Here is a 27,050-nt window from a genome sequence, read left to right as displayed (position 1 = left end):
GTTAAATATAGTTGTCAAATTGTGTATTGTATGTGCTTTTTTTAATGATGGCTGCATTAAATGAGGCACCGCAAGGACCGGATGAATTTAGTGGACTCACTGTTGCGGTGACACCAGCACAGAGCAATACAATGCTCTCACTTTCGAGTCCGATCCATCCTTGGTTGTCTCATTAGCCTTCATTTCATTACAGGGCCGACCGGGGCTACCAGGGTTTAGCCATTGTTTATGTAAAGCAATTTCTCCCCGAGATGTTTCCCGCAGTTCTCCGCCGCATCTTTTAATCAACAAGGGAAGATGTGCCAGGCGGGATTGTGTCGTCAGACCAAAATTGTTTTTTTTTCTAATTCCATATTATCAGCATTTTGAATGGATCCTGGTCCCGAAAGACCTGTTGCGGACCTGCCGGGTTAGGACGGAAATTGCTCACAGCGCCAATTGGCCTCTGGACACACGCGCCAAATGAGACCTCACAAAGTTAATCATAGCACAATGCATGTCAGGCTCTGCTGACAGAGGAATGTGCCTTCCATTAAGGCAGTCAGACAATTTTTCAATACGCCTCCTGCATGACGATCGGTCCAAATTGTAAGATTGAGAAACAGTGCGTTTTATAGACTAGATCTATCTATACCTATATCTATATATAGTGATGGTTCGGGACCATTCTTGGGATGAGGGAGATTGAGGAAGATTGTATTCATGCCGTCTCTGCACGCCATGAGGAAGATAGACCATGAACAGAGAAACACAGCAGTTTACACATTTAGATTGAATCACATAAGGTTTGACTGGTTTCCTATGAGGACATACAGCTCCAAAGATTGTGTATGTATGTATCTATCACTCATATTCACCACAAGCACAGGTCAGCCCCCCAACTGATCTCACATCATCAAGCAGAGCTGTATGATTTTATGTTTTCTGAAAAAAATGTGTTTTCTCAACAAACCACTGTCAAATAAATTACAAAACAATAGATGGTGCATTGTGTTCGTGCAGTTTCCTATTAGGGAACTTTTAATAGTTCCCCCTGCTCACTGCTTTTACTTGTAATCACGGCCATTACTCTGACATCACAGAGTCCCAAAAAACTCCCAACTCGGAGAAGAACGCCACCGCAACTAATTTCACATCAGCATGCAAAGACGGAAATGTGTGAATTGCTGAGTTCCTGATCACCGCGCACCACCCTGCTTTGAATTAAACCTTTCCAGAGAGATTCTGTCTTGTCAAACAGGCACAAGAAAGAAAATGTTCATTTCCGTTTTTTTTCCTGGAGAGCAAATGATGTGAAGATGGAGCTCGCTCTAATTGCAGTAACTGGATGGAACCTTTGTGAATCAGAGCCGTCCCACCGGCTTTTGCTGTCCCCAAATCTACACCATATAAAGTATAACATTAAGTTTAAACAAATTAGGTCTTGTGTTATTTGTGATGAGCATGAGAAAAAGGGTTAGGGGTTAAACATCTTACACAACGTGGTTATAAAGCTTTGAATCGGGTTCATGCAAAAGTTCAACTCAACACAATGCCAAGTTACATTTGCATTCAATCACTTGCACACTTTGTCCTCGACCCGGTTTTAATTTTGCGTATTTTAATGCAGCTAATGCATGATAATAGCTTTCGTGTTTGCACGAACCCACGAGCCTTTTGTGAAGGAGGGATTCTCGTATGTCCTTGGAAGATTGTGGGCATGTGTGCATGAAAAGGGGAAGTGGCCTCATGAGGAAACATGCATGTCCGTAAGCGAGTCAACAGGACGTGCATTCATTTCTATGGCAACCTCTGTGATCTCCAATGTGCTGTGAAATCATCATTTGTCAGTCCAGAATTTGCGTCCATGTATACGTCTGGGGGGCAAAAATGGGACTTTTTGAGTGGATATCTTGATACTTTGCACAAACACGCAACGCCATCATCATTCACTTCATCCAGGGGTGTCAAGCCGGTCCTCCGACACAATACACAAAGTCATCCCAGGCAACAAATGATTCAGGACAACTGCTCTCTTCTCTTTGAGGCCGCGGTGCCTCTCCGGGGAAGCAGCCACAGTCCTATCCAGAGGGAGGGAGCGAACACCCATGCCGCATTCCTTCCTCCATACAGTACATACCGATTTGTCCATCCCCACGGGATAGCCCTCCGCTAATACGATTACAGAGCGAGAGACTTTCAGATAATTCAATGCAACTGCACGGCTAATTTCAGGAAAAGGCGCCATGGATGCCACATCTGCTTACTGCCGCTCCCTGCATGCTAAAGAGAGCATAAGATTTGACTTATTACCACACAATACTGACTAAGTGGGAAATCTCTTTGGACATGGCGGTCCACCATATGCCGGGTTTAATTTGATTTTCTGTTCGGGCTTTAGTTAAGTGCTTTCGAAAAGTTTTTCCCGTCCCACAGCAAGAGGGTAAGAGGGCAGCCGTGGCTTTGACTCGATTCCGCTCTTTCAACAAGGGGGCAGATAAGCCACGATTTGGTAAAGTACAGAGCGCTTACAGCAACATGGCAGCATTAGCGGGCTAGAATGGTGCAAAAACTGGATTAAACATAATCCTACAGTAAATTTGTTTCTTTCAATGCAGATCTCCTTTAAACGTGTCTACTGGGACTATGGGCTTAATCCATGCACTTTGAAGTGCCCATAAAGAGATATAAGGTAAAGGGTGGATGTTTTGCTTGACCTTATTCGCCTGCATGGTGCAACTTTAATCCCCAACTAAATGTCGGTCGAAGGTCAAATGTGAGTCACACTGAGGAAGGAAATGAATGTTTTTGTTTGCTAAAAGCAGGCATTGTTAAAGCAGGTGCTCAAACTGTTCAACAAGCACCCCCTGCCCAGCTGAGAGAAACGATGTGAACAGTGTGCTGCTGCTGAAAGGGAAATGTGTTGCAGCGGTGCCGAGGCATTTGAAGGCTGTCTGAGGGAATATCTTCCCAGACTGGATAATGAAGGGACATGATGAATCCGGGATGAGTGTCAGGCCAATATGCATCTGCTTCCCCCTTCCCCCCCCCCCCCCCTGGAAATCAAAGGCTCCTTCGACGTCAACTGCGAGTATTAAGGCGTTATGACAATTAAAAGAGACACAGAAAGAAGCTGGAGGTGTCCAGTTGTGGCTTTCAAAAGCATGGAAATCAAGGTGTCCCATCACAGCCTGGGTAGAAAATAGCCAGAGATTTGTGAGTGACAAACCAAATGGCTGTTGCTGTTGAATTAAAATGCACTGACGCACACAGTGCAGCCCGAGGATGTGAGCCGGCCAAGATGCCTATTTCTTCATCATTGTGCTGCCCTCTACGGGTCTACTTCCAGCCTCCCTCTCCTCCTCCCCCCCCCCCCCCCCCCCCCCCCCCCCCCCCCCATCCTCCCCAGCCCACCGCCTCTACATTACCATACCCCCTTAAAGAGTATTGCGCGCATTAAATTGCTTTTCATTTCCGCGCCGAGACAGTGCCGGGATTTTGGGGGGGGGGATTTATGCGTTTTTACGCGTAATTTCTGCTGTCACACTGTGGTAATTGTGTCATAACACAGTCCACCGCTGCAGGGGATGCGCCGGTTTGCACCAACCCAGATCAAGTTCCACTAGTTGAAACGCTCGCTGGTGAGATAAAGCTTGTGTACATTCCACGGGACATCTCGCGACCCATGCAGGACTGGAGAGAGCGGATCGGATTGTTGCATCCGAGGGGGAAGCCGGAGGAACGTGCCCGCTGCCCCGCGGTCCACGCGAGCCGCCTGGCCACTGGAAGCCAGAGACCTCGGGCAGATCCGCACACAAACTGGTACCAGCCGCACCACCGGCAGCAGACCGAAGGGGGGGATCCGTGCCTTTTGCTCCACCGCGTCGCCCTGCGCGCACGGATGAGAGTCACAGTTGAAATGCATGCGGCACGGTCTCGCCTGGCGTGGGATTAACGCGTTCACCCTCGCCGCGCGTCCTTTACCATGTTCGAACTTTGGTTCTGGCTCTTTTTCCGAGATGCCGCTGCCGACTCCAGTCGCCGCCGGGAGAGCACAGGAGCCCGTGTTGCCGCGCTCGCCGTCGCGTTGTCGGCGTGAATGAGACTTGTGCATGTGCCCATTCGACGCCTGGTGTATGGAGCTAAACGCAGAGGAGACTTGACTTTTTAAGGGGTGTCCTTTTTTTTTTGCTCTCCTTCTTTGCCATTTCATGTTTTGTTGTACAGTCGACGGAAGGGGCGGACGGTGAGATTCACACTGAGGTTGGAGAGGCAGAAGGAGACGGGGCACATCCGTGGTTTTCGGGATGCCTCGGCGTTCACCGGGATCAGCACGGTAAGAGGACATCGATTTCTTCCCCCTCTGTCGCTCGTCTGCGCCGAGGCGTTACATGCTTTAACATCTTTTTTTTTTTGGTGGAGGGGATCTGTCCATGGTGCTGAAATCACCGTTTCTCCCCCCACCACCACCACCGCTCGCAGCTGCTCTGCCAAAGTTGATCCAGATTTAAGATGCTGTTGAGCAGAGGGTGTCTGCGGCGGTGCCGTGGCCGGAACGACACGAGCAGATCCTGCATCTCCACGCTCACATCATGTCATTGCAGTTGTGTTCGCCTACTGCGCAGGGATATGTGTGTGTAGGCTGCACGGAATGGGTTTCAAGTCGTCTTTATTGTATCCAGAGGCGGTGGGCATTTTTGGGGGGAGGGTTGGGTGGGGGGATCATAAACTCCAATGGGGAGAAATGGAAGACATAGACAGCGGGCACATATTGCGCCAGTATGTGCGCGCACATTAGGGCAGATTTGGTGGGTTGATGTGTAGGCTTCTGTGTTCTCTTTAAGGAGAGCGCACAGACCGAACGTGTGTGTGTGTGTGTGTGTGTGTGTGCGTGTGCACGCGCGCTCGCGCGTCTTTAGCAGGAGCGAGGGGGGAGAGAAGGAGAGGGAGAGAGAGAGACTATCTGTAACCTTTTATATGGCAGATGCCACACAGAATACTTGATTATAGAATTATTTACTCCGCGTCAAAACGCATTTTCGATCGGAGATCCTCCATGAGATCACCCACACTCGCGCATTCTCCTCTGATCAACTCCTCGTCTCTCTTCTTCTCCTTCTTTTTTTTTTTTCCCTTCCACCCGTGGGTAGAAGAAGGGCTGCGACTGTCGCCTTGTAGGCTGATTCTCACATTCTTTTTTTTTGTAAATCCCAGGCCGGATTTTAAGATGAAGGTTTTCTGCCTCTCGCAGCCGATTCCTCTATGAGAGCCGGCATTTTTCTATATTCATATTTCACGGAGGATTATTTGAATCATAGCAGGCGAATACATTCCCCGTCCTCAATGTTGTTTGGACGGAGCTGGAGAGAGGGGATCCGACGGTCGCCCCCACTGTAACCAAGTCGTCGGCTATGCGGGGTGAGTGAGAAATCTTTGTGTGCAGGAGATCCTCCAGATTCTAATGTGAGTTTGGGGGTGGGAAAGCGTGAATCGTGGAGGAAAAAAAAACCCCACCACAAGATGCCACATCATCCTTCTCACAGCGCGACGTGCTTCGAGATGTCTCGATAGATGCGCTTCTTTTGTGAAAAAAATCCTCAAGGGGTTGAATTAGTAAATGAGCAGATCCATCAGTCTGCACACGATGGATGGCGAAGCCCCCCCCTTCCGAGATGGATTGGGATTCAGGCGAGCTATCAAAATGCGCAGTGGCTATCCACCGCGGGTAGTTGTGTGGATTATATATTATCGTCTAAGTGCGTAATTATTAAAAACTCATCTGGGTCACTTGTTCTCTGGCACCCTCACCAACCAAAATGATGCCGACAACACATCTGCATAGTGAATAAACACTGACAGGCCTTTTTTTTTCTCTGCCACTGTGTCTGTTGTGAATGTCTTACGGATCAATTACCTTACCTTTACTTTTTTTTTATATATATGCTGCAAATGTTTTCACGTGTTATTTCCATGTTCTATGTAAAACAGAACCCGTCCTTTTCTCTTCCTCCATAGATGACTCCTCATGTTGGTACCGCACTTGAGTGAGCTGGGGCATCCTCTCCCAGGAAAAATGCATATCTGGATCCTAAAAATAATCCTTCTGATTGCATCATCTCTGAGGCTGGTTGAGATGTATGACAATTATGGGGAGATCTGTCGAAATCTGTGCACGTGCGAGGAGAAGGAAGGGATCCTGACGGTGAGCTGCGAGAACCGGGGTATCATCCGACTGACAGAGATCAGCCCCGTCCATTTCTCCATGTACCACCTCCTGCTGACAGGGAACCTCCTGAAGAAGCTGTCAGTCAATGATTTCATCAATTACACCGGGGTGACCATCCTGCACCTGGGGAACAATGATATCTCAGAGATAGAGTCGGGTGCCTTCAATGGGCTCCAGGGATTAAAAAGGTTGCACCTGAATAACAACAAGATTGACGTTCTTCGGGATGACACCTTTGCAGGACTGGAGAGTTTGGAATATCTACAGATTGATTATAACTACATCACCAATATAGAACCCAATGCCATGAGCAAACTACACCAACTGACAGTCATGATATTGAACGACAACCTTCTCTCCGTCCTGCCGCCGAATATCTTTCGGAACGTTCCCCTTACGCACTTGGACCTGAGGGGAAACCGGCTAAAAATGTTCCCCTACATCGGCCTCCTGGAGCACATGGACAAGGTCGTGGAATTACAACTGGAGGAGAATCCCTGGAACTGCTCCTGCGAGCTCATTGCTCTGAAGGCTTGGCTGGAGAGCATAGCGTACACGGCTCTGGTGGGAGAAGTGGTGTGCGAGACCCCGTTCAGGCTCCATGGCAGGGACCTGGATGAGGTATCCAAGCAGGAACTCTGCCCAAGAAGACCCCTAGAAGACACGGTCAGGCCTGCACCCCCTAGCAGCACCAATGGATATTACCAGACAACACCTGCTGCTGTCACAGCCTCTGCCACCTCCTCGGCTGTTTTTAGGTCCTCGTCTAGGCCGACCAAGGGCACACGGCAATTTAACAGAACTAGAAGTAAGCCCACATCCCGAATACCAGGCGGTAACCCTTACAACTATGGCCCCATTATTGCTTTTCAGACCAAATCTCCTGTGCCTTTGGACTGCCCCACTACCTGCACGTGTAATCTGCAGATATCTGAAATTGGGCTAAATGTCAACTGCCAAGAGAGAAAGATTGAAAGCATCTCTGACCTAAAACCCAAGCCATACAATCCTAAAAAAATGTACCTCACTGGAAATTACATCCCTGTGGTACGGAGATCAGATTTTGTCGATGCCACTGGATTGGATTTGCTTCACCTGGGAAACAACAGGATAACACTGATCCACGACCGGGCTTTTGGGGATTTAACCAACCTGCGTAGGCTGTATTTAAATGGTAATCTCATGGACAGGCTCACAGGAGAAATGTTTTTTGGCTTGCAGAACTTGCAGTATCTTTATTTAGAGTACAACAAAATCAAGGAGGTTGACGAGGGTACTTTCCGTTACCTCCCTAATCTCCAGCTGCTTTTCCTAAACAATAACCTCCTGAAAACCTTACCTGTGGGCATCTTTTCCAGCCTCTCTCTGTCCAGGCTGAATCTGCGCAACAACTATTTCCAAAACCTGCCTGTGAGTGGCGTGTTAGATCAGCTGAAGCTGCTCCTGCAGATAGATCTGTTTGAAAACCCCTGGGACTGCTCCTGTGACATAGTGGGGATGAAAATATGGCTGGAGCAGCTCAGCGCCGGCACTGTGGTTAATGAGGTGGTGTGTGAGACACCCAAACGCCACACAGGAATGGACCTACGCTCGATCCAGTCGGAGCAGCTCTGCCCGGACTACTCCGATGCGTACATCTCACCAACTACCCCTACGGACGAGCCGATGGACGACCGGGCCGTCACCACAGCCGCTCCACAGAAGTTCAACACCCCAAGCAGCACCGTCCCCCTCTCCGTCCTCATACTGAGCCTCCTGCTTGTTTTCATCCTGTCCGTCTTTGTGGCCGCAGGGCTGTTTGTCGTAGTGATGAAGAAGCGCAAAAAGTCACAGAGCGACCGCACGAGCACCAACAATTCCGATGTCAGCTCTTTCAACTTGCAGTACAGCCTGTACAGCAACCGCTCTGGCCCGAAAGTGAAGGCCCCGGCCGGCCACGTCTACGAGTATATTCCCCATCCCATGGGCCACATGTGCAAGAACCCCATTTACAGGTCACGGGAAGGAAACACAGTGGAGGATTACCGTGACCTCCATGAGCTCAAGGTCACATACAGGAGTACCCCAGATGAGGAGCGGGATAGCAGTACGATGAGGAGCCCTACGTACAGCGTTAGCACCATCGAGCCACGTGAAAACGCCTCGCCTGTCCCGGATGCAGACCATTTCTTCAGAGGCATCCTTGAGGCTGATAAGCAGTCCCCCCATCAGTCCATCCCCTCCATGCCAGCGGGTGGCAACTTAGAGTACAAGTACACAGGGCCTGTGTCGTACACATACAACCCAAATTTTGATGTCAGGCGTCAGTTCTTGCACCCGGAGAGGATAAGAGAAACAGTGCTCTACGGCACAGCACCCAGTACTGTTTATGTTGAGCCCAACAGAAATGAGTATTTGGAGCTAAAAGCTAAACTGCAGTCTGAGCCCGATTACCTCGAAGTTCTTGAGAAACAGACCACCTTTAGCCAGTTCTGAGCAACAGAGTCATTAATGTAATGAAGCTTTTTTTTTTCTTCCCCCCCCTCTCTTGACCCTCCTTGAAACACTGGCTCAGTTTATAGGGTGCCTTGGCACAATAAAAACAAGAAAAGCGAAGGAGTTACAACGGGGTGTGCCGAACAATCTTATTCTTATTTCTGAAACATGACATTACAGGAAACGGATACAGCTTTCTGAAACACAGATGGACAAAAATTGCTCTACTTAACTGATGATGCAAAATCTATTTTTCTATGGTGAAGATCGAATAACACACAAAATCCAAGTGTACAGGTAAAATCTTATCCGACTTCATTTTCAGGAATATAACCATGCATAAGGTATATTGTGAATCCGAAAAAGAAATGTTTATAAAAATCACTCCCGGACAAAAACTCTGTACAGCAGATCATCGAAACTGTGTAGGACTCTTTTCTGCTGTAGACTGTAAGTAAGTATTTATTGATATAATCTGCCATGTCTTTTCAAAACTTTTGATTCTACATCAATATTACCTGTGTCATCGTACTCCATGATCCTCTGGAAAAAAAGCTTATGTTTGTTGTTTCATTTACTGTAGCTCTGCATTGTAAAAGTGGCTTTTTTTGAAAGTGGCACACCCCCAATGTTCAAAAAAGACTGCGTCATTTGAAGAAGATGAAAAAAAAAAAAAGTGTCTTTGTATGCTTTCTGCACTTTTTGGAATTGGAAGGCGAGTGAGCCTTCGATGAGCTCTCATAAAGGAGATTATTATATTAACAATGAATATGGGTATTCATTCTTAATATGTAGAGTTGATATGTTATCAAAAACAAAATTCATAAATGATATTTGAAGTATTAATTATGTTGTGTAATACCGATATTTTAATCAATGTAACACCTATTTTTATACAAGCATTCGCAGATTCTCTATCCCTTATCAATTTTGATTTGTTCTGATTGCTTTGCACTTATTGCACTATATTGACCAAACTATGTTATTGTCATCTAATAAACATGATGTCAGGTTGATATAATGTGCTCACGAGGACATTGAGGCTGTTGGTGATGATATACGGGGAGGAGGAGGCACTTTTGGGCTCCTGAGTTTCACATTCAGATAGTGGCTGAAATTATCATTCAAAAGAGTGTGCGGGGAGAAAAAACAATGTCCCGGGGCTTAAAGTTATTTCATTTTGTAATCAAATAACACATCGACTGATGAGAATTTACTATGTTGTGGACTCAATCAAAGCAGATCAAGACGAACTATATATGCTCCACTCGGAGGGGGCAACTAGTGTCTCGGTGAGGATTGGAATCGATGGGTTTCAATCAATGTGCATTATCTGAGGCTGTCCCTCTGCAGTTATACCATAACAACAAGCATTCGCAAAGTGATAATTCGGCCATTTATATGAACAACATTGAATCTGGCTTGGACGGAAGAATTCTAACAATGTCATGGGTATAAACTTTGAAACTGATTAAGACCTACAGCTTCTGGATTAAGAGTTTGATGGTACAGCCTTTTTCTAGTTCTATCTTTTCTTTTAAAGGATTAAAGGATTGTTTTATGTGTGAAAACCTTTTAGATGCATTTCCTAGTTTTGAAAATAGATATTAAGAAAATATGTTGGGGGGGGGGGCTGCTTGTTTAGATTTTTTTTGTTTGTTAACTTGCTCTTCACTTGACCCACTTAAATCCAATATGCAAAGCAGGCCTATAAAAATGCAGGGGATGCACCGCGCCACCATTTTCAGTGTGCAGCGGGTGTCACCATTTAGGAATTCAATGTTCCCTAACTGAGACAGGCAGGGATCTCTCTGGAGAGGACGCACAAAACTCTGGCCCTGTCAGAAACCGTGCTCCATCCCTTTATTGTTTATTCAAAAGAAACGATGAATGTATATTATAATCATAGTTCGTTTTTCTTTCTCCCTATGAATGAATAGTCACGACTGCGGATTGTCAGCAAGGATCTGCTGCACTTTGTACATTTTTTTCCCCACACCATTGCAGTGACTTGCCGCTCCCCTTTTTTCCACGATCAGAAAATGAAAAGCTTTCCGTCGAAGGAACAGAAGGCACCATTTGGGAGATGAAGAGCCCCGGAACCGAGCGTGGCTGTGGATGTGTCATACGTGTAGCAGGCAAAGTGAATCATAGCCACGGAGTGTGTGCCGTCGCCCCGGCACCGGTTGGCCGATGGGACTGCGCGGTGTTGACAGTTTCTGACGTGGGAATATTTTTTCTCAGGCCTGCATGGAACAACAACAACAACAACAACAACAAAATCATTCATAGGGCGGTGCAGCAAGACAGCACCCTGACTCAACCGCCTCGGTGCAATGACAAAATGTAAAAAAAAAAAAAAAGATGGCAATGTGTTGTTTTACTTTGCTAGGAAATTTGATTTTTTTTTAAGGATAATTTGGCTACATTCACTCCAGGGGGGTGGGAACAAAAAATTGGTTGAGCACAATTACATAATCACTGAATCATGCGTTCCAAATGGGCTCGTTATTACTGTGTGTGTGTGTGTGTGTGTGTGTGTGTGTGTTTGTACATGCGTCCCACCCAAACTCCCAGTTATCCCTGTCAGGGCCCAGCTCCCTGTCCCAGAGTGATGGGTGCATTAAGCAAGAGGCTGTAGTGTCCGAGCGAGTGTGTGTGTGTATGCGCAGACTCTTGCCACTTGCTTTTAATCAGCCAATGGGCTCTTAAGGTCTTAGCAGGACTGGAAGCATTAGAGCAGGGCGTAGAGTTTATTATGGCCCCCTGGATTATTCGATTTATTGCTTTTCCCATGGTTTGTCTGACTGTGCAGCTCTCGCTCCGCGCGGTCCTGCCGAGACGGCGCCAACCGCTGCCACGGTGTCTGCCGCAGTGGACAACATCTGTATTCGGAAAACGGGGAAGGAAGTCGCGAGGTGAAATATCTCACAGCGGGTTGCCTCCTGCTACACAAGAGGCCTCGCTGATTTATGGCCCGACCCCATCGTGCAGAGTCGGACGCGGGGCTGATGCAACGCAAGGCGTGATGTAGTTGCAGATGCAGCTACATCACGGACGCTCCTCGTTGCGATATTCCATTTCTCTTTTAGCTTTCGCGCCATCGTTGTGGAATGGCGCGGAAGCGGGAAACGCGCCCGAGCCTGCACGAAGTGTTGGCTCAACACTCGGCTATTTTCAGTGCGCCCGCGTTTTGCTCGGGAGGCAATTATTTTTCTAACGTCGGACTGAAAATACCGGGGCTAATTAAACATTTTTCTTGGTTTGATTTAGCAGAGTCAGAATTGTGTTTCCTCACTTATCAGGCTGCGCTGGCAGCTTGTTGTGTGTATGGTGAACAGAATCAGCCCGTTGCAACGCGCGCACAGGGCCAGATGAAGCTGTGATGATGCCCCGGGTCAGACGGAATTAGCTGCGGACCCCAATTCGCCCCCCCCGCGCCCCGTGTTTCTCCCAATTGCTGCGTGTTATGTTGCCTCCAAGTGCTGGGGGAGAATATGTGCTCAGCTGGTGTGGGCTGATTTGATGAGAGATGTATTCATCAAGAAATAGTCACTGAAAAGCTGAACATGTTGAAATGTGCAGCAGCTGCACGAGACGGGGCCTCAGGATTACATATAAGTGAAGGTTACACTGTGCTCGGCTGATTCGCACATTACCACAAACAATTAGTCGATGAACGCGCCTCGAAAAGGATCTGCAAACGGTGAATCTTTGCCGAGATAATCCACCCTTGCTCGTGCACAATCACCTTTTAATCTTCCGAACGCCGGCGAGGTATTAGCAGCGGCGGAATGACATCTGGACTAAAGGGCCGTTTTTTTTCACAATTACACTGTAGCATTTGATTGTCCAAATAAAAAGGAACATGTGGTTATTTTAAAAGAACAATTTGAATCTTTTCAAGCGCTTATTTTCAAACCGGGTGGTGGATCTCTTTGGGATTTGGAAAAAAAACCAAAACAGATTTACAATTTGGGAAAGCCGCAGATCGGCATTTTGAATCGGCAATGGGAGTCACTGCTAGCTGCTGCAGCTTCAGATGTAAATCCAGCGTGTACTCTGTCTCAGTGTGATCAACAGATTAACTGATCCTATACACCTAATCCGCCCACATTTGAACTTGAACCCCCCCTGGCAAATGCGACGGTATGTGTCAATGACAATCAGAGGAATAACTGGCCGGTCCTCTGTAGATTGAGACAGATACAGGGGGTGGACATTTCGCATATGCTCAAGCGTTGCCGCGCTCATATGCCCCCCCCCCCCGCCACCCCCCACCCTGCCGGAGACGCCTCGTCCTCGGCGCCGCCGCGGCCGCCACCCGGCCCCTCCGCGATGATGTGAGCAATTGAGCTCAAGGAGATCCGGGTAATTGAGAGGGCAGGGATGGCATCTGACAGGCACCGATGGCTCCAATGATTACTTTAATCAGAGTGGTTAATGGAATTCCTTCAGGCATGCAGAAATGCTCAAATGTTCATCAGCACTCAGCCGATATTCAGGCCTCACCACCGACACCCCCTCTCTAACAACTCCTCACCTGTGCTCGCGACGTCCGCGCAGCACTCGGCGGCCGCTGCTGCGTCGGCGCCCGTGCGTGATGTGCGGACACTGGATTGTCGTATGGTGGCAAAAATGCATTATGTACCAAGTGTTTGTTCTTCTTTGGCAAAAACCTGTCAGCATGAAGCACCTCACCAGAGCGAGATATTCATGAAGTCAAGAATGTTTTTTTCCCTTCTTTCTACAACGCAGGTATTTCAAAAAAATGTGCCTTTCTTTGTTTTAGGGAAATGATTCATCTTCTGTTCCCCCCACCTTTCCTATTCATTATCGACGGAGCACTTTCTGGTTCAATCAGCCTCCCAGTCAACACTGGATACAGTTTCCAGCCTGTGTTGAATTAGCTCCAAGAAATAATCCATTGCTATTTACTTTAAAGTGCAACCAATGCCGTTTGCTGAGCAAACAGGCCAGTGGACGAATAAGACTAATACCATCTGAATATAAGCACATGATCAGGGAGGGAATATATAGTGAACTTATTTTTGTTTTCTTATTGGCATTTAACCATGCTTTAATGTAAACTGCAAGATCTACTCTGTGTGATTATGTGACAGGAAGAGCCTTTCCCCCGAAGAAGCTGATTTCCTCTTTGATTTACCACCACAGAGGGAACTAATGGAATTTTCAAGTACCTGTTATCAGATTTTTTTTTTTTTTTCTTTTTTCCTTCCTCCTCCTGCTCCATTGTGAACGGTAGATAATGAAGTTAATATGGAGATGGAGACCCTCGGTGCAATGCCGGCACCAGTTAATCTCCGAGCAATGGATGTCAGATATACAATTATCTATTTACGGCGCCGTGTATTGTTGTCATGTTATGTAAAGAAGAAAAAAACCCTGAAAAAATCAAGTGGTTGGATGCGCACCAGAAGATATATGTGATCAAAGCTTTTAAAGAGGTGTATTCATGTCAGCGCCTGTGGAGGAAGAGAGAGAGCGAGACGCTACAGTATGTTGTTCCTTTTTTTTTGTCTCAGGGTTTTGCTTTCTGTCAGTGGCACGCTCTGCTTCTTCTTTTTTTGTTTATACCTTCCCCTCCTTTTCTGTTCCCAGTGGGCTGCCTGCTCGTATTCATCAGGCATCCCGGCTGCTTTGTTTGTTTGCGGCGGCTGCACCCGTTGATCCCGGAGTCGCGGTAACCCTGCCGTTTGATAAATGGCAACCGTAGCGTTGCTGACTCCCCCGGCAGAGCCCCGGCGACGCCCAGCTCCCCCCCCCCCAAAAAAAAGTAACAAGGTTGATGTATGGCTTCCTTCCGAGTGTCAAGTCATTTAACCAGAGCGCGTCCAGGCACAGTGCTCCCATGTATTCCCGGTCCTGCGCCGCCTCGCGTGCGTCGTCAGATCGCAGGCTGGATGACACAAAGCTGTTACGCTGCTGGTGGGTAACGCGGGGAGCAAGGCACGCTCCTGCGGGTTGTTTGTTAGGGAGGCCTGTTGTGCGCGTGGCGGCCGCGGGACAAGGTCGTCACTGTCAAGATTCAGGATGCGAGACATTTTATTCCTCTCCAGTTTGGACGTTACTGTCAGAATGGAGCATCATCGCATTAAAGGCTCTATTTCTACAGTTGTGGTCAAGACATGGGCCCGGAACCATTGTAAATCCAGTGTATGATCCTCATTGGAATTCTACTAAAAGGTCAACCTCTGGCTACATCCACACTACTATGGTTACGTATATTAAATCGCTAAATACGGGTTTTCAAGCGGCTTAAACTGAGACGTTTTTTTAACTTGAAAACCCCGGGGCTGCGTCGTCGTAGGGGCGGACAAACATGGAGACATTTGGAAACGACGCAGGCGCCTGCATTCGCCCAATCGTACTCAACTACCAGCGTTGACGGCAAACGCTTCGGAAACCCAACGTCAGTAACCGTTGTCGTTCCAAGAAAAGGAATCCCTGCTCTAACTTGTCCTTTTGGCTTCTTGTTCTTGCTGCATTTGCTGTAGGTCTGCGTCCCTCTTACACTGGCCCGGTTTACAGGAATGGCTCTTGAAATGAAAACGCAGTCGTGTGGATGTAGCCTCGGTCAGATGCCTCCTCCCTTGCAGGCCTTCCATTTACCTTTAACCACATTTTCTTGCATGCATCATTTGTCATGTGGATACTGTCGACAAATGGTAGTTCCACAGAAAAGTCTCGGGGTCACCAAAGAGGAGTTTTACCTCAGCTTTACGTAGCTGAGGTCGAATGCAAGTCCCTAGATTTGATTATGCTTCAGAAAGAGAAGGGTCCTACACCTCCCATAATGCGGCTCGATAGCATAAGGTCCTTTCAAAATCAAAGTCCTCTTATCTATATATTTATAATAATTTGAATGCACTGCATATCACACGGCCTGCCCCACAGGTTCACTCAATTGTCTTCAAGAATTATAAAAAATGTTGACTTTGTGTGAGTGTGGTGCACGAGTAGACGCTCCGCTGTTTTTTGGTGAAACCGGATCTCGCTGGAGGTGCGTGCATGTTTGCACGACGGATGGCGAGAGCGAGTGAAGTGCGTGGGTGGCGTGTGCTTGTCGTCGAGCCCCCCCCCCCCTGCAGTGCACACATGCACTGATTTACCGTCAAAATATGTCATTTATCTCCTTCGCTCCCTCCGTACCTCCTGCTCCCGTTCTTTCGCATGTCCCCATTTTGGTCGCCGCATTTCCGTGGCGAGGCGTCTGCAAAGAAAAAAGAAAAAAACGCTGCTAAAGGAATTAGACTGCGCACTGGGAGATCGCTGGGAGATAATGAAATGGTGGGAGGTAGAGAAACTCATTTTCTCACCCGTGAGAGAGAGAGAGAGAGAGAGAGAGAGAGAGAGAAAGAGAGACATACTAATGTGGCTATTGAAAATAGCAACGTCGAGACATTTCAGCTCATGAGATAAGGACCCAGTTTGGCTCAGGGCTTTAACCATCCAAAATGGACCCGTCGTGAAGGGAGAACTATTGTTGGCCACTTGCGTCGATCCTCCCAGAGCGAAGTGAGTGACAGCTTGCTTGTGTTCGGACAATGGCAAGGCTGAAGTTGGCAGAGCGTGGGTGTGCTTGTTTAAAAAATAAAAAGAAAATCATAATAAAAAAATGAAAAAAAAGGCGGAGGAGCTCTTACAGCAGCGCTGACGTCAACCACTTGTGATGTTCTCTGTGCTGTACCTGAGAGAGAGAGAGAGAGAGAGAGAGAGAGCCAGCGTGTAGGCTACATGAACGAAGAGCGTACGGGGAGATCCAAAACCAAACAGGAACTGAGGAATGATACAATGTGCACCCATTAATAATTTAGTACAACAGCATCTTAGGCGCCTTCTACCTTTGTAATGAAGTTTGACTGGTTCTTTGCACGAATTCTCATACTTCTTAATCTCCAGAATTTGCACCCGTCTCCCTTCTGTCGACCTCACGTAGTATCTGGAAAAAAAACTGCTGCAAGGTCTGCACGGTGGAGATGGATAATGAAAACAGAGGCCATGAACAGGACTACAAGTTCTGAGGAATCTTCTTTTCGGCTGCAAAATAAAAAAAAACATGCTTGGACATGCACTGTTGAGACTTGAATCACATGTTGCTCTGTTTATGAAATGTACACTGCAAGAAGGCAGTCGCATTTTGTGTAGGTCCGCAACCTGTTTCAACTGGGTCTTGTATAAATCGTGTTTATATACAGCGAAACTGCAACGGCTAATGTTTTTTAAAGAACGCAATTGCATTTTTTTTTCTAAGAATGTAATGCGGATGCTTTCAGTTGACATATTTGGCAAGATTAGAGCAAGATCATTTGCCCCAAACGCGTCCTGTTTATTTAAATTTATTCAATAATGACACCCCCCCCCCCCCCCTACATATAACCACAGACGGAGCTGCGGATACGAACCGCGGTCTCTGGTGTGACAGTTGAGTGCTTTGTACGCCTGCCATCCACTCCAGAGCTATAAATAAATATGGCTCTTCATTCAAATAATAAAAAACCCCGGAACAAAAACAAAAAACATAATTGTCTCTGAAGCAAAATCCAGCCAGGGATCATGCTTCGTACAAAACATATTTTGCTGCTGCAGTTTAGTTGCATGGAAAACGAAATCATCTCCAGAATTCACAGTTGAACAGGAGTGATGTCTCCATCTGCTCAAAGCAGGAAATCAATGAATGCTTGTTTTGGAAAGTCTGCAGATTCAAACATTTTTTAGCTTTCACACTCGTACCTCCTCGTAGCCTCATCCATTTTCTACGATTTGTCACAACTTTAAGCAAGTTAACCCCCAGTTTTGACCAGCAAATGCGAGCCCCCGGGAAAAAAACAACTCCCTCACATTAACAAACCTTGCCCCCACCCTGTAATTTCGACGTGAACCCTCCTCCTCCTCCTCCTCCATCCTCGCTCAACCTTTGCAAAGGGAAGGCATGATGCAAACAGTAGGAACAAGGCAGCGCTGCGCATTAGATCTCATTTGCCGCGTTAAAGTGTGTTAACAGGAGAAATTAGCACCAAATGAAACCACCAGAGATCCCCGACTCATCTAACTGTCAAAGGCGTTATTATAGACTCCATATAAATGTGGAAGGTATCTTGGGAGACGTCGGTTATTCAATTAAGTCAAAATTAAACCATTAGCAGGTAGGAATCAATCTAACCAACTGGAAGCCGCGGCTCGGCGAGAAGTGATGCCTTTGTCACACTCATTTCTGCCACACTTTGCAGCTGCATCGTATGGAAAAATGAGAAGAGACGCTGACGCCATTGGTTCACACAGTGACCTGTGGCAAACGGTTCCCTCCTCTGTGGCTATAACCTCAGCGAGGACAAGAGACATCCTCCGTGGGAAATAAAGAGGGATTTAATTGGCCGGTGGCAAAAGGTCTGTCTATGCTTGCACTTGAGGCCGACAGTCTCAGACATTTTTTAATGTTAAAGGCTGAGAACCAGTGTCAGCACGTCCGGCGTGTGGACACTCGTCCTCCGCCGGACACGAAGGACGTGATATGACAGGTTGTCTTCAGGTTATTCAACTTTGTTAATTCAATTTCATGAATTAGCAGCTGCAGAACTGCGTCAGTCTAAATATACCTTGTATGCGACAATAAAACGTGCACGCACTCATACGGATGTGGACACATCTGTTCATATTTGAGCCGACAAAAACAGTCCAAACATCAGCTCCCTCCTCTCTCAATATTTAATCTTTCCGCTGTTGACGCCACGAGAGCGATTACGGCCGATTGCATCTATTCAGTCACACTGCGATGAAATTAATAATTCATATTAAGATAATTACATACATACTGTGCCTTAAACATCCATTTGTGTGTTTCACAACTTGGTAATGGCGCTCAAATGAAAACTTGATTTCAAAAGGAGGATAATGTTCAATTGCTGTGGAAATCGGGGTCCCTGTAGGCTCCAACTTAATGTGAAAATTTAAATAATCAATTTGTGCCTCTGAGATTACTTATGTGGTAATAATTAAAGACGGGGAGGCTATTATAAACAAGACTCGCAGTAGCGGGAGTGTTATCTCCGAGACCTAGTTTTTTTTCATGTCAGGTCTCAATACGTAGCTCGCCCCCCATTATGATTATTATTATGAGATTCTTTCAAGATGTTTTGAAGCGACAGCTCGTCACTGAAACTCATCATTTTGCATTTTCCCGGAGACAATGCGAATCGCGGGAAAAGGCCTTTTCATTTGGAACAACAAAAGGTCGGGATCCACAATGTCTGCACGGCAGCTCATCGGGAAGAGCTGAAGGAAAGTCACGTCTGTGGCATTTGCAGCGGCCGATCCTCTTCACGTGGCTGCGAGCGGAGCATCGGGCCCTCGCTTCGTGGACGGACCCATTGAAAATACGTTTTAATTTTCTTAATTCTTTTCCCACGTTTGCCACACTGGGAACTGGGTTGCTCAAGGGCATCGCAGCAGCAGTCGTAGTCGTTCACATCCTCTGCCAAACATTATCACGCCAGAGCCAACGGATCTATGAATGCCTCCTGATCCTTCTGTCTGTTGTGCCTCGGCCCCTCGTTGCAATTCTGCCCAGAATGAGTCTTCTGAGTTGCTCTATGTAAGATCAACAACTCAATAGCAAAAACACACACACACAGTGTAAAGATTTCAGCAGGGTCTTTCAAAAGAAACATGCCGTCAGTATTGATGTCCTCGCACTCAAGCTACCAACGGTACGAGATCCCATGCTGGCGCCAACGCTTTGAGCATGCGGACTTTTGATCATTTGCATGCTGAAAATTACAAGCGTCCACGGCTTACCCCATGTTGGTGAGAATGTGCTCCCAGCTGGTGTGGAAAAGCTTCTGAACTACCACACACACACACACACACACACACACAAAATCCTTCTGCAGAAATGGTCCAGCTGCTTAAACCTTCAACACATTGATCGCTGAGACAATTTTGACCCACCGACACGTTGGCAACAAAAAGGAGGAGAAGATTCCAGAATGGTGGTCGGGGAATCGCAAAATATTTGCCAATGAAATGATAGGCGTGAAGAGATCAGATGAGCAAAAGGAGATCAGATCCCGTTGTATCACAGGCTCTAATTTCTGAAGCTGTGGTCAGGACAATTGTACGTCATCACGCGTCACCAGAACGAGCTGATGGTCCTGCACCGGACGCCTCAACAGGTTTTCCCCATGAACAACAAACACTCAGAAAAGGTGGTCGGGGGGGGGGGGGGGTGTTGGTGTTAGTATTGATCCTTTTTAAGGCTAATTATCCACTCCACCGCCAGTTCCTGTTATCGATGTCCTGCCCCTCATCCCCGCTCATCACACTGAGGGCTAAATCGTAGAAAAAAACAACAAAAAAAACAAACACTTGTGATGGTCATCTGTCCAGCGGGAGGAAGGAAGCACTTTGCAGCCGCCGCCGCCGCCGCCGCCGCTGCTACTCTACGACTACTCCAATGGATTATAATGTTAAAGACAGTGATGTGAAAATACAAAGCAACTAAAGAGCAGCCGTTATCAAGTATCTGTCTCAAAACTAGGGGGTTTTGACCTGCAATTAATGAAAAGAGAGCCGTAAACACGTCTATGTATTAAAGAATTACATCATCACAGCTATCAGAGTGGCACATTTGGTCAAAATGGATTTGGCCCAACCTTGTTGTGGAGCAATGAATTGGCAACACGAAGTTATTCCCGGAAAAAGGTGTGCCCCAGCACGAGACAGACGCAGACCTCCGTGCATTGAAACGGCCCAGCCGCCGATAATGACGGCACATTCATCTATTCCAACGGTTTGATAAGGCATAAGCCAGAGCTCTCCAGCCACGCTAATGGATTAGAATTTAATATGGGGCCCGGTTTTGTTATTAAAGCAAGTGTCCCTCAGGAGAATCCTTGGCAGAGAGCTGTTGTGGTAAACAACGGCCCGCGGACTGACAAGCTCCCTCTCATGTCACACCTCGACTTCCCCCGCCTCGCTCCGTCCCCGCCGCCCATCGCCATGCAAGGGACGTGATTGATTTGCCTTCTCTTGTGAGCGACGATAAGCTGAAAAGTCCTCAAGATGGCTGCCCGCCACGTCCTAAGAGCATGACGCGCGAGATCCGAATCGTGCGCGCTCCTTCCTCTTTGGTGCGGGTGTGGTGGACGCAAACTTTCGTTCAAAGAGGAGTCTGGCTGGTGTGGTGCTCCTTTTTCTTTTTCTTTTTTTCTCTCTCCTACTCGAGAGACTACAGAAGATAGATTTAGTCCTCAGGGGGGAAATGATGAGCTGCGTCTGTTGAGACTGAGGGAGAATAGATAGGGGAGGGACGCTGGCATAATTGCTGTTGTGATTTTTAACAGCTGAAGCTACAGCAGTTCCTAGACTGACGGCATATTGCCAGTGGATTGTATTTTGCCTACATGGCTACATAAATAATTCATAATTATTAGTTTATTATGTACAAATAGCTGAAACTAACTCCGTCTTGAAGGTTATAATGCCGTACTAATGTGCTCTTAGCAAGCTTGCTTCCCCCCCCTACACACACACACACACACACTTTCTCTGAATAAAGCTGCCAGTAAATCCATGGCCCCATCTCGGGTGGGAGACAATGGTTTCGCAGGTTCGCTCATTCTCGCTCACCCGTACATTTCCTTGGTGATGTATCCAGCCAAGATAACCGGTGCCGGATTATCAAATAGCTTCCTGGAAAGCATTGGTCCATCGGCCTCCATTGTCAAGAGACAATCCGGTAGCCGTCAGTCGAGTAATTTCATGCAAATCCCTTTGAGTTCAGGACATCAGAATTCTCGGCAGCGAGGTTATTTACGGGGCAACGCTCGACAGTGGCCTCATATTCAGGGCTATTAACAAACCAGCCGAATACTGATCAAGACAAATGCACTCGCTCCGGAGAAATCTTGAGAATGTACTGACCCTGCCTGGAGTGTTTAGGCTAAACATGGCTGACATTTGATGGTAAACAAGAGAAAATGATATTCACTGACACGGCATATGATTATCTCCTGATGTTCCCTGAAATGATGGAACCAAAGTTTCTTTTAAATCTCTCAGGCCAACCCACCAGCCGCCCTGTTGCTCTTCTGAGGAAAAAAAAAAAAAACAGATGTCAAGTTTCCCTTTAGTAGGAGCATCTCATGCTGGTTTGCCGCTTCTTAAAGGCTCACTGGCGTTCTACAGCCAGCTGCAAGGCGGGCAGGCGGGCTTACGGGGAGATGTCTCGAAAAAAGAAAGTGCAGGATCATGACTTCAATGCCCGCGGTGTTTCGCCGTTTGAAATGTCGTTTACAGAGTGTCCGCCACGCACGCAGCGTTCCGAATGAATTGCTTGTTCCACAAATACAGTGTCCACCCAAACCCCATGTTGGTCAGACCTCCATCCGAGTGGGTTGTGTTGCTCACGTCGTTTACACCAATTATTTTACACAACCGCGACTGTAATGATAGTAATTGGCTTGCAGAAATGGCTATGAGTGCACACACCATTTGTACACTACAACAAGATTTCAAGAGGTTTTTTTACTCATGGGTGGATAAATAAAAGGACAAGTAGCCGGTCCTTGCATCAGCAAATTGAAGCCCTAAGTTCATTGAAAGGGCTGACGTGGCTCTGCAAAGACACAAATCACAGCTTGTGTAATTGGGGTAATTTAGTCCCTGAAAATCTCAGTGATTTTGAATAGTGGTGATGTGTCGTGAATTTCTTCACTGATTAGGTAACGTCGGGTGTGTTATGTGTTGGCAGGAGGGGAGAAGAGCGAGTCCTGCTGCTTCATGCGTGAACACACTCCCCGGCAGCTTTGCTTACAGGATAACAAAAATTGATAACAAGCGACCTTCAACCTTTACATCCAGCCGCCGCCGCCTCCCCCCTCCCTCCCGTATCGTCGTACGGATCAGTGCATATGTGTTGTTGTTGTGTTTTTTTTGGCGGTTTCAGATCATCCTATAAGTGCTGAGCTTTAAAAGTGAAAGGGCTGGCTTAATCTCTCTCTGGTGGCTAGTGAGCATTCGGCTGGGTTAATACGGTCACAGGTGTGCAAACGCATGCCCGTATAACGCGTCCCCCCCTAACGGAGCACGGCTCTGCAGGGAAATCAAGAAGCCAGGGTGGTATACAGTAGAACGTTTATCGAGTGACAGCAAAAACAGCGGGGGTTATTGTTATTCTTAATGTGGTTTGGGGTCTCTCAGGATCAAGAAAACCAATGAACAATAAAATGCCATTGAGGCACAGTTTGGGCAAGGTTTTAAATAACAAGGGGCTTTAGAAAATGGTTATAGATCACTAATGAGGAGGACATTTGAATTGCCCGTTTATGAAAAAACAACAACACATTTGGCAGGTTTATATGTTCCATCAGCAAACTGCTATCTTTTTTTTATCACAGCACGTCTCAACTTTGGACTCCGAATGCAGATCGCAGACAAAGACTGAATTGTTTTAAAGGTTTTTAATGAAAAAAGGTGCCCACAGAAAAGAGTCAATGCGACTGGTGGCCGCGACAGTCCGGGGGCCGGATTCCAGGAAAACAGCGGCCAGGTTGGTGCATCCTAAACACATACGTAGGTTTGGGATGCAGGCAAAAATCACAAAATGGCAAAACTATCCAAAACACGAGAACAGGACTGGCGTGATACCAGGAGCTGGCGGAGAGCGCAGGGAGAGCACCCACGCACACCCGGGGAGGTACCACACAGAGAGGCCCTGGTTGGTTTGAACCGGGACTCAAACCCAGAACCTTCTTGCTGTGAGGCGAAGGTGCTAAGCACTACGCCACCGTGCAGCCCCATCTGCAGATTGTGTACAAAATGAATAATATGTGAAGCGACAGAAAATGTCGCAGAAAGACTGAGAAAAAAACTATTCCAAATATCACAACATCGTCTGTGACCTTCGCAGTTCATACACAACCCCCCCCCCCCCCCCCCCCCCCCATGCACTGTACGTTGTCCAACGTCACCGATGATCTTCGCGGGATGCAACAATGATGGAGTCTGACAGGTGACGTGTGTTGGAGAAGAAGACGGATGGTTAGATATGATGCTCAGACCTTGACACAGGAGGTTTAAAAAAACGCCAACACACACACACATACACACGCACACACGCACGCCGTCACTGCCAGCTCGCTTCTATGCACGCACCTGCCATGTTTTGTCTTGGTTCGTTGCTCAGCGATTGTGAGTGACAAGTGCCAGCGCGGTAAGACGGACAGGAAACGCCTTCGGAACAGATTTTGACAAATTTGAAACTTAAACAGAGCAAAAAATCTATTCTGGTTTCACTCTGATCTGATCAGTCGCACGCGCCGAGGACTGCCGCTCCTGTGAGATCGAGGTGAAATCTCCAGGGACAACCTGCGGAAGCGTCCCTTTCTGCAAACATCTGTCCCGGCATGTTTGATCGTCTGCGTGCGTTTGACGCGCTGCCATTTGTGTCCACAAAGAGACATCTCGGTGTGTCCCCCTCCCAGCAGGTAGCCCTGCATATACATGATCAGCTCCCACTGCAGCCCTTCTCGTTGACTGACAGGTGTCAAAGTCTGAATCGGGCGTCCTCGCCGTCTTCCCTTTTCACTTTTGATTGTCCGCCCGTTGGCTCAGACGCCTGTCGGGACTGTTGTTGTCTTCTCCCAAACACCGCCAAGCGTGCAGGACGGAAATTCACTGCAAAGGAGGGGGGGGGGGGAAGTGTGTTTGTTTTACTTTTTTTTATTTTAATGATGCCCATGTTGGAAGTGGTGGGAGTTTACTCCTCCACCGTGTCCTCGTGGCGCTGCCCTGGACTATTCCCTCGCATCAGACAGCCAGTGATGGATGGCTTAATTAAGGTGAGAGACAATGAGTGAGTGCTTTTCATTGTGTTTGGTCTCTGTGGTTTGTAACAGGGGGAAAAAAAAGGAAAAGGAAGAAGAAGAAAAAAAATGAATTACTCTTTTGAAATGGGTCTCCTTGGGGAAATGTCACATATATCAGTTAAACACATCGACAGCAGTCCCAGTGGGGTCATTTACACAAATGTACATGCCCAGTGTTTAGATGTGCACGTGTACTTTTGTGGTAATGGACTCTTTTTGTTGAATACGAACACAAATGTACTTAAGTCATTTTCACAATTATAAGGAAGAGCAATGCCATCAAAACACACACACACACACACACCACACTCCTCTTACAGGTGCACCAACTCAGTCATCAAGAGCTTGATTGAGAACACACGAGGTCAAATTTGCCTCAAAGAGGTTTTCATTTTACTCTTTCATTTCATCCTGGTTCAAATAAAAAAACACAAACAACATTGCTCCAAACGACTTTCCACTGCGACACAGAAGCTGGGCCACAACATCGCCTCTCTTTACCAGAGGGTGTTTTTTTCCCAATGCCGCGCGTCGACCTTGGACAAGTAAGAAGATAATTCTTTGTTAACATTTATCATATTTGAGCGGCGATACGATCTCATCACGCTGTCACTCTCTAGATTAATGTCGCGCGCATTAATGAATCCCAGTGAGGCCGTAATTAAAAACTAACAGAAATGTGTTGTGTCCCGCCACGGGGTCGAGCTCGCCCGCCAAATCCTAATGTGCGTTTCTGATGTTCCGACGCCCGTCTTTTGCGGCAGGTTTTACCTTCACATCGATTGTTACAAACCTGCCGGCCGCACCCATACAACAGTCCCTTTACTTTTCATGAAAAAGTTCACAAAGGAAACGCACACATTGGCAAAGTACGACTGTACTTTACAGCCATGCATAAAAGTCTAGCTTCATTTTCGCCTGCGGCCCCGAGGGAGAAGCCCAGCACAACCCGAGCCTCGAGCTGCTGGACAGCGATCGGCTCCAAAGGAGCAAGCGGTGGTCCGGTGCGTTGCTTAGCGGCCTGCTGATGAGCCTCCTCTGTGCTGTTACTCTTTTGTTTCTGCCACTCCTCACCCACAACTTTCTACTACTGCTTCCCTCAAACATTTTGCCCCATGTCTTTCCGTCCTCCCATTCCCCCACGAGCCCTTGCTCCCATCCCTTCCTTTTTCTCCCTTTCCATCTGTTTTATCCTTTAAATAATTCCTTCTGTGTAGAGTCAGACTTCAGCCCCCCCCCCATCTGAAGGCACAAGCCTTGAAGCGCTAGTTCCTGGCAGCACTTGTTTTGCGCCAGTGCTCCATCCCCCTCGCTCTCTTTGTTTTCTGCCTTCCCCTCAGCCGGCGGGAGATTCTGATGGTTTCTGTTCTCGCCGACTCCTCGCGGTATAACCGTCCCCCCCCCCACGTTTGATCTGCTGCCAAAAGACATGCGGCGCGCGCGCGTGTCTTTTTCCGGACCCCACGCGTGACCGTCTGTTTCCACCTCTGTCCCTGTCATGTTGCTCGTCACGCTCACTCCTCCGGTTGGAGTTTTACAGCGGTTCTCGTCTGAACATGCTAGTAAAGGCGCAGTGTAACAGCGCAGCGTTGACTTCCTCATCTGTGAACACCACTGTGTGACTTGTGTTGACTGTGCACGGTTGGTCATGCGATGTTCACACGCATGGCCACCGTGCTCGCAGCGTTGGTTGCACACCAGAACCCGGCCCGGCCTTTTTTTCTTGTTGCTCATTGTTGAAAAAGGCGAAGAAAAGACGTCATTGATCCAACTCGTTTCAGAAAACCCGCCACGAGTCTACAGCCAGGGTAGACGCTGTTGATTTGCAGCAGGTGTCATTATAGAGTCATGCTTCCCGTGTGATGTTAATGTGCGCCGGTGGAGGCGTGCTGTTCCAGGTGCCGCAGGACGGCCTGCAAGAGTAACGGATCCGCGATGTGACAATGATGGGAAGAGACAAGAGCTGACATTATTACCATACATACATTATTTTTTTAAGCTACAGGAAGAAACTCCGAAAGGCTCTGTTTCAATATACCAATTCATCACTGTCACTCCCCCCAATGACAGATGAATTCATCCTACACCACATTTTAAAAAATGACCAGCGTTTCTAGCATCACGTCACCCGTGTGTTTCCTCCTCTTCCCCTTCCGTGTACTGCCCCCCCAGCAATGGGCCAGTTAACGTCTGAAGGGCTGAGACTGCCGCGCGGCCCTGCCTGTAGCTCTCTCGTGTTACCCCTCACTTTACTCCTCAGTTCGGTCACGTGCACTGTCTGGGTTGTCTCTCAGTTCCATCTCCATGCGCCCCCGAGCGAAAAAAAGGGTCTGCCGCGGCAGCGTGACACGCGGCAGTAGGTTCCTTTTCGGCTCCAGGGGGGAGGCAATGGTCCTTGTGCGACTCTTGTCGACATGCCGCTGGTCGTACTGGCCTCGCTTGTCAGAGCAGGCACGGGATAACATACCACAGAGCGGGAAACT

General features: G+C 47.6%; 1 protein-coding gene across 2 annotated transcripts; it reads left to right on the top strand.

Annotated features, from left to right (window-relative positions):
• Nucleotides 1–3,467: 3,467 nt before the first annotated feature.
• LOC118315866 (SLIT and NTRK-like protein 5) lies at nt 3,468–9,445 on the top strand. 2 transcript variants are annotated; one of them, XM_035643515.2, is made up of 2 exons: nt 3,468–4,315; nt 5,995–9,445. In XM_035643515.2, exon 2 carries the CDS (start codon nt 6,005–6,007, stop codon nt 8,678–8,680), a length of 2,676 nt encoding a protein of 891 aa, XP_035499408.1. In that variant the 5' UTR covers nt 3,468–4,315; nt 5,995–6,004; the 3' UTR covers nt 8,681–9,445. The 2 variants fall into 2 exon arrangements, with proteins under 2 accessions (XP_035499408.1, XP_035499416.1); XM_035643523.2 differs by lacking the exon at nt 3,468–4,315 and adding an exon at nt 4,933–5,397.
• Nucleotides 9,446–27,050: the final 17,605 nt, after the last annotated feature.

The sequence above is a fragment of the Scophthalmus maximus genome, chromosome 1 (genome assembly GCF_022379125.1).
Source record: "Scophthalmus maximus strain ysfricsl-2021 chromosome 1, ASM2237912v1, whole genome shotgun sequence".
NCBI classification, from domain to species: Eukaryota; Metazoa; Chordata; class Actinopteri; order Pleuronectiformes; family Scophthalmidae; genus Scophthalmus; species Scophthalmus maximus.
This window is presented reverse-complemented; position numbering and strand designations above follow the sequence as displayed.